The sequence below is a fragment of the Hyla sarda genome, chromosome 6, assembly GCF_029499605.1.
Source record: "Hyla sarda isolate aHylSar1 chromosome 6, aHylSar1.hap1, whole genome shotgun sequence".
Classification (NCBI taxonomy): Eukaryota; Metazoa; Chordata; class Amphibia; order Anura; family Hylidae; genus Hyla; species Hyla sarda.
The window spans coordinates 143,617,348-143,633,300 of NC_079194.1; the positions used below are offsets into that span (position 1 = coordinate 143,617,348).

Consider the following 15,953-nt stretch of genomic DNA (forward strand, 5'->3'; position numbering starts at 1 on the left):
TGCCTTTGTCTGTTTTTGGTGTCTCAACCACCACATGCGGCTGCAAACAGGTCAGAGGGGGCTAGGAAGCCATTAGGTGAAATACCCCTTTAAGGTTCAAAATGTACTTTTTGATCAAATTGGGTGAGCCTATCTAATGCAGCAAGGTATCATCATTTCAGATGGGACCAACACCAAACAGACTTTCCTTTTCTTGTCCAGCTATATTCTTATTAAAAATATGCTTGGAAAGATGGGATGGGTACATGACGAAAATATAAGCATACATACAATACAAAAAATGGATTCAATCAGATCCTCAAAATGTGCACACTGCCTTGGCTTGCGAAAGCAAGCTCACAGCAACACCTTGAAGATACTCAGCTTTATTAGGTGCTGTATTCTCAGGATTTCACACTATTCCTCTACTGTTTTAGTAATCATAAAATATTCTGTCTAGTGCTTATGTGAAAACTTTGCTCCTCTGGAATTTGTTAATTTAGGATTATGTTCATGAATTAATATGCATTACTGAACGAGAGAAGTTTGTGGTCCCCGTCCGAGCGATCGGAGCCCGTGCCGTGCTGGACTTTCCAGATCAGTTACGTTTTGAAGTCTCCCCTGTCAAGTACAATACCCAGAAAATGCTCCTGGTGCGAAACATTGGAAATCGTGAAGCTCGATTTCAGCTTCAGACACAGAGGTAAGGAAATAATGCACAGATGGACAGTCATGTTCAAAGACTGTGGTGTGTTGTTATCCTGGTTTACACATAAAGGGTAAAGAGGCAACCCTGATGCTAAGTCTGCTTATATCAGGGGCAGGGAAATGTCAAGAAACAGTAAAGAGAATGTGATGAATATATGTAATCATTTTTTGTTCCAGGCCTTTCTATGTACAGCCAGAGTCTGGAACACTTGATATAGGGAACACTATGCAAGTTATTTTGGAGTTCCAGCCCCTGGAGGTCGGAGATCACAAACAGGAGCTTATGATCCATTATGACACAGGTAATTGATCCTGAAGCCAGAACCTGAGATTGGAGGACACATTTAGTTGTAGTTTAAGACAAAAAGTTCATGTATTATGACGTAGGAGATCTGAAGCACTTGCATATGCAGACTAGGACAATGATTACATGTAATGTGACTTGGGAGACCTAAAGGATATTTGTAGATGTAGACTTGGAAAATTAGCCCATGTAATGAGGCATGGAAATATCGGGAAGACGTGTAGATGCAATTTATCAGTATTATTATTTTAAAGTAGCAGTAATTGCAGTGCACCGAAAAAGGGGTTTAAGTGCATAGTATAAGACAAAAACAAGTACAATAAACATGAACTAAATCACAAATGGGTGCTGAGGAATATGAATAGTGAAGCGAAATCCAAAGTATGGGGTATGCACAGAAAGAATCGTGAAGACATTTTTTGGAAGAAGCAGACTGGAAAGGAGTAAAGTAGGTGGTCTGGTAAAGATTGATATTACATGTGGAAAAGTACTGGTACATTAGGTCAAAGATATATGGAAGGGACTGGTAATTTTCTACTTTAATATCTATATTTTAAAATAATCCTGAAACCTTTCAGTTTGGCCACTAGGCCTAATACACTAAGACTTTATGTTCTATACAGATCACTTTTGAGCAGTGGCCTCCTTATCACAGACTGAAGTACAGTGAAAAATCTACACCAGTATATAAGACAATAGCTGAATCTCAGAACCATCAGCCTCCCCTTTCCCTGTGAAATAACCTCTGCACAGGTCACAGACCATGCCTAGTAAACTATCCCACTTGTGAAAAATAGCTGGGACCCCCGCGATCTCCAGGCCAGCCACATCACGCCCCTTCTATTCATGTCTATGGGAGGGGGCGTGACTGCTGTGATGGAGTCACGAACGCAACTGCCTAATGCCAATATTCTGAACACAACGAACGTCGGGGTGCCGGCCTGGAGTTCGTAGGGGGATAAGATAGAGGATAAGATGTCTAGGGGTGGAGTACCCCATTAACATATACTGTAGTTTTAAAGACAGAGTGACATAAAAAGTTATCCCAATGCAGCAGACCTGTGGAACTGAGGAAAGTAGAGCCAACTTGGATTGATAGCTACAGTATGTGAAGCAAGGTTAAGTGAGATGTGGAAAGGATGGCGAATTCAGTTTTCTCCTTGTTGAGTTATAGAAGGCAGATGGGGAAGGAGGGTATAGCCATTGGACACTCTGGTATTCTGCATGGCAAAGAGGGTTGAAACTTCCTATGATGTTGTGGATGTTGTGCTTGAAATATGTGACAGAGATGTAAGTCCTCGACAGAGATGAGAGATTTGAGAAGGCGCATCAAGGGTTGTAGTAAGAGTTAATTGTTTGAAGAGGTGGACATATAAGATTTGACAGTAATGAAGTAGTTCATAACTGAGTCCAGACTTAAATTAAAACTGCAAGTTTGTATGTTTTGAAGTCTTTCTTGGAGTAGGTATTCTTCCAACACCGCTCTGCAGCCCTGGAAGCTTTCCTAAGTATTTCAGTCAGATTGTGTGCCAGTCTTTTTTAGATTCTATTGTGTTTTTAGATGGGCAGTAGAGTAGAATTGTTGAAGTAATTGTGTTGTTATAGAAGTCAGTGGTTGTGGACCCCTTACTAGGTTGAAATGAAGCTGTTATGCACTTGAGGGAATAAATATCTAATATTTCTCTATACTTTATGGATGATGTCACCTTTTTCCAGTGACTGTGTCTGTGTCATAAAGTAAAGATATGGTAGAGAGTAATAGGAGAAAGAGTATGAATTGTAGGGTGTTAGTATACCATAGTTTCTGCTCTGGGGAGGGCAGTTAGATATTGGAACAGAATGCATCCATATAATGGAAGATATGGAGACTAGATACATTAAAAACATGCTATCCAGCTCACCCTCCTTAGATAAAGTCCACAATGATTGTGCACGGATCCTGTGTTTCAGACAAGAATAATCATCAAAACCCAGAGCAAGTGAATCCAGCAGGCGCAGGTGTAGAAACTTCAAATTTATTTAAAGCCTTTTAAAATAACCTATCACATGCATTATGTTGTTTTAAAAGGCTTGAAAAAAAAATAGAAGTATTTATAATTACACCTGCTGGATTCCTTTGCTCCGTGTTTAGATGAAGATTAGAGCAATGAGTTCATGTAACATGACATGGGAGTTGTGGAATACACGTGTAGGTTTTGTAAGTAAATGAGTCAATGTAATGTGACGTGGAAGATCTGAAGGATAAGTCTAGATATAGATCTGGAGGATGTGTAATTGTAGTGTTGGAAAATGAGTCCATGTAAAGTGACATGAGAGATCTGAAGGACACATGTAGATGTAGTCTAGTACAATAATTTAATTGTGAGGATGCTATATTTATTCCGTACCCTGCCGATTCCTCTCATTATGGGAGACGTTCATTCTTTGCAGAAAGATAGCTTTGTGTTTATTTGGCATGGTAAGCGCCCTCTTATTACTAAATCCATTATGCATTATCACAAGCGTCTAGGGGAACATTCTCACTTGGTTCAATACATACATGCAGCACGAATTGCTCAGCTTCTACTTTTGAATGTGAGTGCTTTGGCTTCTCTTGGGTTACTGTTGAATCCGACCTGGTAGCTCCCCACCCTTTTCCTGCATTAATGTGGGATTCTTCTCCTGTCTTCTGTCTCTGTCATCTGGTTCCCGCCTCTGCTTAAGCCACTCTTTCTTCCCTTTCTCTTTGGTGCCTGGTTCGCTTTAAGTTTTCCCCTATCACCTTTCTTTCACAACCCCGGTTTCAAACCTGGTTTAGATCTGTCTCCACTGTTGAGCACTTTGAGCAAGTATGGAATTCTTGGATGTCTACTTTATACTGTTCAAATTTTCACCACTCTGTCTCTCTACTAAATGGGGGCTGCTTGGGGGCTGCTTGGGATTGTGCCCTGCTGTTCTTTTATTTTTCTTGTACTGTACCCAGTTATTTGATTTACCTTGTTTATCATACCTATGTTTTGGGTATCTGTATATTCATGTTTGTATTGCTTATCTTTTTGGCTCATAATAAAGCTTCACTGTTTGAACCATTATTCCATGTAATGTGACATTGCAAGATCTAGAGGACTTTTGTAGATGTAGGGTAGGAGGACTTTTGTAGATGTAGAGTTGGAGAATGAGTTAATGTAATATGACATGGGAGGCCTAGAAGACATATGTAGATGTACACTAGAACAAAATTCATGTAACAAGACATGGGAGATCTGGAGCACATATGTAGAAGTAGATTGAACAATGAGTCCATGTATTGTGACATGGGGAGATTTGGTGAGACACGTATGGTTGTAGTGTAGGATAGTCAGTTCATGTAACTTGACATGTAGAGGTAGTGTAGGACAACAAGGTGGGGTGGTCTCTCATGTTACGGCTTGTTGGGATCAGTGATCCAGCTTGTTTACCGTTTGACAATGACTGCTATCAGTGTTAACATCGAGCTGTCGACTTGTTGGGATAAATGAAGAGTATCTTGTGACTGAGACTGTGCCAGAACTGAAAATGGAAGAAGATGCTGTAAACTGGAGATCTTTATTGTAATGTGTGGACAGTAGGATGTGGAGGCTGTGTAGAATACACACATATAGAGTCATTTAGCAAAGTCTTCAGACCTTTCCACACATTTTGTTCTGTTTTGGCCTTGTGCTAAAATCCAAAATATTCAAGTTTTTCCCTATTAATCTGCACTCTATGCACCTTAATAAGAATGTGAAAACAGAATTTAGAAGTTTTTGCAAATGTATTAAAAAGAAAAAACTATTATTTTGTATGGACATAAGTATTCAGACCATTTACTTGTTACTTACTTGCTGAAGCAACTTTTACAGCAGTTACAGCCTTCAGTTTTCTTGGGTATGATGCCACAAGGTTTGAATTTGGGGATCTTTTGCCATTCTTCTCTGCAGTTCCTCTCAAGCTCTGTCAAGCTGCAAAGCTGCATGGGGACTGTCAGTGGAAGCCATTTCAAAGAGTACCTGTCATGATCTTGTTACATTTTATAATCCTCCCAGTTCACTGCCCCCATCATGATAAACAACCTCCTGCCTTTATTTGTATTATTGTTTAGGTTTCTACCTTAATAGTGCTCTGTATTTTCTGCTCAGTCAGATTCACAGACTGGGAATGGGCATTCCCCCGCAGGCGTGACATCATCTGAAGCCATACAGGGGATACACCTATGTGCACACAGCATCTTTAGAGTTCAGGCACATTGACCATTGGATTCTTGTTCACCTCTCTTTCCAAGGCACCTCTCCCCCAATTACATAATTTGGTGGGGTGACCAGCTCTAGAAAGAGTTCTGGTTGTTTCAAGATTCTTCCTTTTAAGAATTATGGAGGCCATTGTACTATTGGAAACTTTCAGTGAAGCTGAATTTTTTGTACCCTTTTTCAGATCTGTGCCTCCACACAATCCCGTCTCTGAAATCTTTAGGCAGTTCTTTCCTCCTCATTGCTTGGTTCTTGCTCTGATATACATTTTCAGCTGTGAGACCTTATAAGACCGGACTGTGTCTTTCCAAATCCTGTCCAATTAACCGAATTTACATCTCAAAGATGATCAAGAGAAGTTGAAGGCCCCCAGAACTAAATTTCAGTGTCATAACAAAGAGTCTAAATACATATGTCCAGGAGACATTTTAATTTTTCCTTTTTTTTTTAAAGTTAGCAAATTTAAAGTTAGCAAAAAATTTATAACAAAACTCTGTTTTTCACTTTTTCATTATAGGGTATTGAGTTCATAATGATTTTGTTTAGATGGGAAAAAGTGAAAAGGTCTGAAAACTTTCGATTGCATTGTAGATACCCAAAGTAAGGCCCACAGAGTTGCATGTCATACTCATGACCTATATGACTTTTCATGGGCTTTGTTTTTTTTCCTTAGGTGAAGATGTATGCGTAGACCTGTATGGAGCTGCTGCCGACATGAACGTGCGACTAGACAAAAATTCACTTACTATTGAGAAGACCTTCCTGTCTTTAGCCAACCAGAGGACAGTCACTATTTTTAATCGCAGTGACATCATTGTTCACTTCCAGTGGAAAGAGTTTGCTTCTCAGCAGGAGGAGGAACGTCAGAAGCAAAGGTAATGCTCCACCAGCTGCAGGAGTGTCTAGCTCAGTGTTTCCCAACCAGGGTGCATCCAGATGTTGCAAAACTACAACTCCCAGCATGCCTGGACAGCAAAAGACTGTCCAGGCATGCTGGGAGTTGTAGTTTTGCAACACCAGGTGACACCCTGGTTGGAAAACACTGGTCTAGATGATAGTAGTTTAACACATAGATACACACTGTGCTGACATTAACAAACAGAAGCATGCCCTGTGCAGATACACACAGGTACACATTGGGGGAGATTTATCAAAACCCGTGCAGAGGAAAACTTGCCCAGTTGCCCATAGCAACCAATAAGCTCACTTCTTTCACTTTTAGGAAGCCATGTGAAAAATGAAAGAAGCAATCTGATTGGTTTCTATGGGCAACTTTTCCTTTGCACATGTTTTGATAAATCTCTCCCATTGCACAGATACACAAGAACACACTGTGCTAAAGATTAATGGATAATGATTGCTATTGACCAATTTGCTATTTACGCAGATACACACAGGTACGCACTGCACTGGCACACTACTGTAGTTCACAGAGGTACACTATTCACTGACACGCAGGTGTAAACAGACAACAAAGAGGTCCCTTCAGCTTTATTTTACATCAGTGAAAAAAAAAAATTGCTGAATAAGATTACAACCAAAACTTATAAATATACCCTTTGTCTTGACACACTAGTGCACACAGTCAGCTGACACACTGTTGCATACAGGTACACACTGTACTGCCACACTGACACACTCCAGTGCACACTCCACTGCCTCACTGCAATAATCCAGTGCACTCTGTACTGACACACAGGTGCACAATTTGCTGACACACTGGTACACACAGGTGCACACTACGCTGACACATGAATACACACAGGTGCTTACTGCACTGTCATTTTGGTACACAAGGGCACATTGCGTTGACACACTGATTCTAACAAGTGCACACTGTGCTGATACTGGTACACACAGTTGCACTTTGCACTGATGAACTGGTACACTGGAACACACAGGTTTACACTTTGTTGACACACATATACACTTAAGGACATGTACGGTATCTCCCATAAGTGAGTCCACCCCCCTACATGTTTGTAAATATTTTATTGGGGTGTAAAAGTGATTACAAGTGATTAAGTGCAAATGTCCATATTGGGTCCAATTAGCCATTTTCCTACCCCAGTATTATGTGACTTGTTAATGTTACAAGGTCTCAGGTGTAAATGGGGAGAGCAGTTGCCTTAAATTTGGTATTATCGCTCTTACACTCTCTAATACTGGTCACTGGAAGTTTAACATGACAACTCATGGCAAAAAAGAGGATCTAAAAAAGAATTGCAGCTCTCCATAAAGATGATCTAAGCTATAGTAAAATTGCCAAGATCCTGAAACTGAGCTGAAGCATGGTGGGCAAGACAATACAGTGGTTTCGTAGGACAGATTTCACTCAGAACAGGCCTCGCCATGGTGGACCAAAGAAACTGAGTGCACATGCTCAGCATCATATCCAGAGGTTGTTCTTTAGGAAATAGACGTATGAGTGCTACCAGCATTTCTGCAGAGGCTGAAGGGGTGATGGGGGTGGGGGGGGGGGTCGTCAGTCTGTTAATGTTCAGACCATATGCTGGATCAAATTAGTCTGCATGGCTGTCATCCCAGAATGAAGCCAATTCTGAAGATGATGCACAAGAAAGTCTACACTCTATAGAGGATAATTCTATATGGTTCAGATGGTGTCAAGCTTATGTTGCTGCAACCAGGTGAGTAGTACAAAGACAAGTCTTGCCTACCGTCAAGCATAATAGTGGGAGTGTCATGGTCTGGGCCTGCATGAGTGCTGCTGCCACTGGGGAAAACCATGAATGCCAACATTTACTGTGACATACTGAATCAGAGTATGATCCCCTCCCTTTGAAAACTGGGCCACAGGGTAGTGTTTCGACATGATAGGGACCCCAAACACATCTCCAAGACAGCCACTGCCTTGCTAAAGAAGCTGAGGGTAAAGATGATGGACTGGTCAAGCATGTCTCAAGACCTGAACCCTATTGAGGATCTGTGGGGCATCCTTAAATGAGGTCTGTAACATCCACCAGTTCCGTGATGTCACTAGAAGAGGACTCCAGTGGCAACCTGGGAAGCTCTGGTGAACTCCATTCCCAAGAGGCTTAAGGCATTGCTGGAAAATAATGGTGAACACACAAAATATTGACACTTTGGGGTGGTCTCCCTTTTGTTGCCGAAGTTTAGATATTATTGGCTGTGTTTTGAGATATTTTTAAGGGACACAACATTAAACACTGTTATACAGGCTGTGCACTCACTACTTTACATTGTAGAGTGTCACTTCTTCAGTGTTGTCACGTGAAAAGATAGAATGAAATATTTACAAAAATGTGAGGGGTGGACTCACTCATGTGACATATATACTGTATATACACAGCTTTCTAAGCAGATGTTGTCTTATTCTTGACCTTTACACCTTCTCCCCTGTCTACTGTAAATAATGTGTGGAAGATTTGTGAAGTAGCCCCATCATACCCTCATCTATTTATAGTTCTATGTGGACAAGGAGGCAGGAATTACAACTGTGTACGTAGGGGTGAAGGGGCACGTGGATCATTTATTACTGTATGAGAGGTTGTCATGACCAGCCCATATCTGGTATGTAGTGATAGTGTTGGGCCATGTCACACAGATATTCTTCCCTAGCTGCTTGGTGTGGTATGGGTTAATCTCTTTGTACGCAGGCTGTCATACGATCAGTGGTGCTGCCAGTCTGCAGAACTACATGTCTGTTTGAATTATATAAGATGACAACACGCCACTGACTACATGAAAGTAAAAGTAATAACGAGATGCCGGCGTGTCCTGCGTGTTTGTACTTGGTAATCGGAAGTGGCAATTCTGCACTAATTGCTCTTGTGCCCGTTTAATATTTAACAGCTGGATCCATTGCTTCTGATGGGGGCACACAGTAATGTCTACAAAGTGCTGCCTCATTAACGGGGCAAATAATAAATGGTACCACATCCTCCAAGATATGTAAGGGTTAAAGTAGACTTTACAACTGGGCCAGTGTTTGCCCCCGAGGGCCAGAGCTGAGAGACTTCTCCACTCCCCTCAATTTTTAATGACATTAACCAAAGATGAATGATCTTGTGCTGAAGAAAGCACTTTAACTAAGAGCAAAGTCAGTGCCCGGTGTCCTCACTTACCCAGAGTCCGAAGCGACTCTGTCCTGCTAGTGAATGTCTCTTCACAAACCTACCTAAAACTGACCTTTCAGCTCCAAAGCACGCTGGAATATGTAGCTTTCCTGCTCCTATAGAGCCGCCCATTGCTGTGTGTTATAGACCCATGACCTCAGCTTATTTCAGCTAAATAGTGAAGCTTAATATAAATCATGTGACGTAGCTCCTGTATAATAAATTGTCATCATTTTTCTTTATTCCTTCATTGCTGGAGAAAAATTGCCTTTTAGAAGCCATCAATAAAATGCTGTTCTCAGGTCATTTATTAATTAAAAACTCTTAGAGAACACATCGTATTTATAATTTTCAGATTCTTCTCTGATCTGGTTATTGAGGAAGAAGAAGAGACCGACCGATTCTTGGATGAATGTAAGGCAGATCCTTGTCTCCGTGAACGGCTCTCGCTCCTCAGCCGCACCTTTCACTACCGCCGAAAAGTAGCCGATAGCAATGCCATGTTATTTACAGATACAGTGTTTCAAATAGAGCCTGTGGTAAGTGTGCACATATTATCTTCTTCATACTGTAAGAAACTTGGGACTACACCTCTTTGACTTGTGATAAGCATTGATCAGTAAACACATAACTGTCTAGGAGTGAGGGTGTGCTGGAGGCTGCAAAATCCTGATGTCCATTCATACCAGCACTGGATCATTGAAAGTATAGTGTATGGCTTTTTGTCAGCGTTTCCCAACCAGGGTGCCTCCAGCAGTTGCAAAACTACAATTCCCAGCATGCCCAAACAACCTTTGGCTGTCCGGGCATGCTGGGAGTTGTAGTTTTGCAACAGCTGGAGGCACCCTGGTTGGAAACACTGCTTTATGTAATCAGGGTCACAGCATGTCCCCATGTCATACTCTGATCACATTGAGGCTAGGTGACAGTTGAGTGCGATATATTATTTGTGTATGTTGGCTGGACCTTCCTTTTTTGTCAGTTTTGCTGCACGGACATTTCATGAGCTTCTTATTGTGAATGCCGTGAAGCAGATCAAAGCATATTAATGTCTGACTTCATTAGGTTTTATGTAAAAAAAAGAAGTTGTTCTAATGCATGTAACTTTCTAATATTTTTTTTAAAACTTTTATTCATCACTATTTCCAATATCTCTACTTGCTGTCAGGGAATTGGAACCCTTTTTTTTTTATATAGAGCAGCTGAAAACTGTCCCTGATCTAGTCCTGCTCATACATATTAAAAGGGTACTCTGGTAGAAAACTTTTTTTTCTAATCAACTGGTGCCAGAAAGTTAAACAGATTTGTAAATTACTTCTATTTAAAAACTTAGTCCTTCCAGTATTTAACAGCTGCTGTATGCTCCAGAGGAAGTTGTGTAGTTCTTTCCAGTCTGACCACAGTGCTCTCTGCTGACACCTCCATGTCAGGAACTGTCCAGAGTAGTAGAAGTTTGCTATGAGGATTTTTTATTTTTTTTGCTCTGGACAGTTCCTGACATAGACAGAGGTGTCAGCAGAGAGCACTGTGGTCAGACAGAAAAGAACTACACAACTTCCTCTGTAGAATACAGCAGCTGATAAGTACTGAAATGATAAAAATTATTAAATAGAAGTAATTTACAAATCTGTATAACTTTTTGCCAACAGTGGATTTAAAAAAATAGTTTTCCACTGGAGTACCCCTTTAAAAAAATCACTGACCCTGATTTACTCTTATGTTACTAACTGTTTTTTAAATGGGTTGCGTACCACAGTTTAGGCACGTGCGCCACAATTGTGTTTTGAGGCCGAATTTTATGCCAAAAAATAAAACATCCCGACTCGAAAACCCGAAAAAGGGCACATGGTTTCATGATTTCAGACCAACCTGACCTATTTACTGTATTTGAATATATGGCTGGAGATTCTCCCCAAGAAAAATGTGGTCAAAATTTTTGGACCTCTGCATCCCCATAGTAGTTGTAGTCTGAAACAACATTCCACAAAAAAAAAAAAAAAAAAAAAAAAAAAAAAATGACTTTTAGCAAATCAGGGGCACTATGTCAATCACATTGCCCCCTTTTCAACCGTAATACAGGTTTAGAATGTTACCGATCAATGATGACAGACAGAGGGCAGGATTGTGAGGAATTGAACCCAAGTTACAGACCTTTTTCCTTAGACAGTAGTTCAGTTTCATTTACATCAAGATTACTTAGCTATCACCTGTGGATTTCCTATTTTTATTCTGTGTCTCTGTTCACAGGAGGGGGATGTTTGGCCTAACTCTTCACTGCAAATTACTGTACTCTTTAAACCTCAGGCCGCAAAGGTTTACCAGCGAACGGTCTACTGTGATATCACAGGTAACTCTTATGAGAAGCTGGACCCCTCTGCACCAAAATGATATGCTTGCAGAGTATTCAATCCATTTCTTTTCCCACAGGTCGAGAAACAAGATTACCCCTGAGGATTCGTGGAGAGGGTCTGGGGCCAAAACTCTGCTTCACCTTTAATGAGTTAGACATTGGAAAGGTGTTTGTGGGGTCTACACACAACTATGAGGTCAGTGATTTACTGCATGTGACTCCACACTGCAAGCACCATGTCTAAAGCAGCCAACCATCTCCATCATAAATAGTCATCCTTTTTATCCTGGAAATGTTGCCATCTTGGCCCAGTAACACCATTTCCCTTTAGCAAAGAATGTGTTTCAAAGTGTCCTTGTCCTATTATTGTAAGGACAATAGGGATGATATATGATGAGATTTTATGTAATCCCCCTGCACTGGTGGGTCATCTGTCCAAGTATCTCTCAGCTGCTCCGGAAGACTCTCGTCTGCTCATTGGGGCTTTCTTCTCTTTTTATAGCCACTTGGGTTTTTCCCAGCGCTTTCTTTGTGTGGTTTGTCAGAGCAACACATAGCCTGAGTCTCTGTCCTTGGAAGTGTAAATAAGAACTTCCAACATAGTTATCTCCCAATACAGTAAAAAATTTGAGTAAATAGATCATGCTGATATTTGATCTTTATAGTAAAATCTAAATCCACTGTCTAATAGTACCCAGATATCTTCCAGAATATGCCCAACTTAGGCTCTGGAAATTTCCTGTCTTTTCTCTCAAAAGGTCATCCTGACAAACCAAGGTGCCATTGATGGGATATTCAGTCTGGCTCCTCAAACATCGGCTCTGGCTTCCTGCTTCACCTTTACTCCCAGTGAGGGGATTATCCTACCTGATGGAAACCAGGCTGTCCAGATCTCTCTCTCTTGTAACATTTTGGGAGAGTTCAGGGAGAACTTTAACTTCAATGTGGATGGCAGTCCTAATGATGTTGTATTAACAATAAGGTAAATAATAAAATATTGAGCTTTTGATGTGGTCATGTGAACAGACAGGTAGGGGCCCCTGTTAAGGCCATTAGGACAGTCATATAGGGGCTCTGATAAGGTTATATGGACAGTCGGATGATGCAACTGATAAGGTCATGTGGGCAACCATATGGGGCCCCTGAAATGTCATGTGGACATTCAGAAAGAGGCTACTGATAAGGGGCTTTGGACTGTTTGACAGTACCAAACGTTTGGGTTACCTCACAGTTTATCCGTGCTTGAAGCTGTTTCCTACTACAAAACATTGTCATACTGTTATACTGTTCATCTTACTTTAGAACAATATAATGCAATTATTATGGTAGAGAAAAAGTAAACACATATACAAGTACCTCGTAATGGAGTCAGAATACACCTGGCTACTGCTATATAGGTGAGCTGTTCTTTATACCAATTTCACAAAGTGGATGCAGGGTATATATTACGCCTGGGATGCATATGCAATCAGTGGTGTTCAGCGTTTCCAAAGTCCAATAATACATCTAAAATAAAGAAGATAAAAACGGAACGACTCACCAGATCTTGCTGTTAGTGTAGAGACTTTATTCAGTATAAAACTTACAAAACAAAGCAGCATGTGTGAGGAGACGGCAGGGACGGGCGGGGAGGGAGGAGCAACGTTTCACACCTGACAGGTGCTTCTTTCAGCTTCCAATATTGGAAGCCGGAAGAAGCACCTGTCAGGTTGGAAACGTCGCTCCTCCCTCCCCACTCGTCCCTGTCGTATCCTCACACATGCTGCTTTGTTTTGTAAGTTTTATACTGAATAAAGTCTCTACGCTAATAGCAAGATCTGGTGAGTTGTTCTGTTTTATCTTCTTTATTTGAGACATATACAAGTGCAATTATTTTAAAACATGATCCATAGCCATGTTGAATACAATAGAAGATGTGTGGACAGAAATCTATCATGCAATCCCAAAATCCTACCATCTGCCACACCAGGTCTAGCATATCCCACAGTCTTTGTGCAACATTGTACTAGGGTGATTCTGTTTATCTGACAATGGGCAAGCTGTATCCCTTTATTTGGTATGGAATTGCCTAGAATTAGGAGACACTGGAGAGAAGTCTTGGACCTGACCTGTTCTTTGGTCGTAACGTATTTATGACTCCCATTTTCCATGTGTTGGGATATTGGGATTTGTCCAAAAAATTGTAAAGTGCTGAGGAATTTGTTGGTGGTATAAAAATAAATATTATTATTTATGTCAAAGATCTGCCTGATAATGATCGCCAGAGAATTTGAGTAAAGTATATCACTACTTGCATCCATTTTCTCCATATGATAGGAGCAGCTTTCTGCAGGAGGGGTGGGATTGTCACGTGTTAGTGCTAATTTTACTGCTATTTTTCTCTGCAGGGGCTGCATCATCGGACCCACCTTCCATTTTAGCGTGCCAGCCTTACACTTTGGGGATGTTTCTTTTGGTAAGTGTTGTCTCAACATCTACAAACAAGGATAACATGAGGACACAGATGAAAAATTAAACTTTTTTGTGAAAATGTATCTTTATTTTCCAGGATTTCCACAAACTCTCTCATGTTCTCTCAGTAACACATCTCTGGTTCCCATGAGCTTCAGTCTGCGGGTCCCTGGCGATGGGACTGGTGATCTGAGCATCACCAGTCACACTTACATCGAAGAAGACAGAGCAGCATCTTGGAGAAGACTAAATAATGGAGGTTGGAGACCTTGTGAATTCACTATTACACCCTCCAAAGGAACCATTCGATCCCAGGGCCTCCTAGACATTGAGGTAGAGTACAGGAGATACAAACACAAGCAAGATATAGAGAGGAGGGCACAGTTAGGACATAGCTGTCAGTCACAATGGCTAGAGATAACGGAGAAGTATAGGTGACCTAACAGGGGCTCAACTCCATAAACTAGTGTACATGGAAACTGCAAAACTGTTGAGAAGAACGGAAGAGCACTCCCGCTGTTATGTCTTCCTTATCTTTATCCCGGTATTCAGAGTCATAGGGAGGCAATCATGGACGCGATGAGGGTGTTAAGAGGCAACATCCGTTTTGTGCGTGATGATACACTTCTTCTGACCTCTGCCGAAAGGGCGGAAGAAGTGTGTCATCCCGCACAAAACAATTATTGCCTCTGAGCGCCCTCACTGCGTCCATGATTGCCTACCCACGACTCCAAATCCTCAAATGAAGATAAGGAAGACATAGTAGCAGTGAGTGCTCTTCTGTTCTTCCCTACAGTTTTGCAGTTAGAGTACAAGATATACCCTTACAGGGCTCATCAGTAGCAAAGCATGTACCGCTGACTAGCAGGGGCTGTTACCATGACTTTTCATGCTTTAAAAACATCTCTTGTGCTTACGTTGTTTCATCATATAAAGAAAAAGGCAACATGAAGTGTACAGGTTTGTGTTTCACAGTTTGCTGCAAGGAGACAAAGCACTGAGCAGCTGTTCATCTCTTATATATCGATCAGCTGTAAAAGAAAAAACATTGGCCTAACATTGTGACAGTTCCCTCATGTTGTCAAAACAGTCCTTACCTATCAAGGCATGGACTCCAGAATACCCATGAAGGTGTCCTGCTGTATCTGGCACCAATGTTGTGAGGCCTCCATTAATTGGGTATGTTTCCAGCACATCCCACAGTTCCTTGATCACATTGAGATCTATGGAATTTGAAGGCAACACCTCTTCTTCATGTTCTTAACACCATTTCTCAACAATTTTTGTGTGGCTGGGCATATTATCTTGTTGAAAGATGCCAATGCCATTATGAAATACTATTACCATGAAAGGTGTATTATATCTGCAACCATGTTTAGGCAGATGTGATGTGTGAAAGTAACATTTACATGAATGTCAGGACCCAAGGCTTCCCAACAAAACATTACCCAAAACATTGTCTATGCTGGCTTGTCTTCTTTCTATAGTGCATTCTGGTGCCATCTGTTCAGCTGTCCTCACAGAGCTGGTTCTGGTGCACAGCACTTCCTGTGTTTGGGGTTGGCACAGGGTATTGTCCACCTATCCAATCAGTGGCTACAGCATTGTTTCACCTCAGCCAATGCCAGGTGCCAGCCCTGAACAAAGGAAGTGTTGTGCACCAGGCCCAGCTCCAAAGCTATGCTGATTAGGTTGGGGGGATGGGACAGATGTTGGCAAAAAAAGGTGAGTAAATGTTTTTACTTTCTTTTTCACTAGGATGAGCCCAATCTATATATAAAACTCAATGTGTGTGTGTGTGTATGTTCCACAATCACGTC

General features: G+C 41.2%; 1 protein-coding gene across 6 annotated transcripts in view; it reads left to right on the forward strand.

The window, feature by feature from the left end:
- The window catches only part of HYDIN (HYDIN axonemal central pair apparatus protein), a 231,459-nt gene that overhangs the window by 51,647 nt on the left and 163,859 nt on the right, over positions 1 to 15,953 (forward strand). For all 6 annotated transcript variants that reach the window (XM_056525416.1, XM_056525415.1, XM_056525414.1 and 3 more), the window contains 9 exons: positions 483 to 682; positions 865 to 989; positions 5,909 to 6,110; positions 9,688 to 9,871; positions 11,580 to 11,679; positions 11,760 to 11,878; positions 12,441 to 12,664; positions 14,070 to 14,137; positions 14,231 to 14,466. In XM_056525416.1, the coding sequence (XP_056381391.1) occupies positions 483 to 682; positions 865 to 989; positions 5,909 to 6,110; positions 9,688 to 9,871; positions 11,580 to 11,679; positions 11,760 to 11,878; positions 12,441 to 12,664; positions 14,070 to 14,137; positions 14,231 to 14,466 (1,458 nt within the window). The remainder of the gene's footprint in view (positions 1 to 482; positions 683 to 864; positions 990 to 5,908; positions 6,111 to 9,687; positions 9,872 to 11,579; positions 11,680 to 11,759; positions 11,879 to 12,440; positions 12,665 to 14,069; positions 14,138 to 14,230; positions 14,467 to 15,953) is intronic.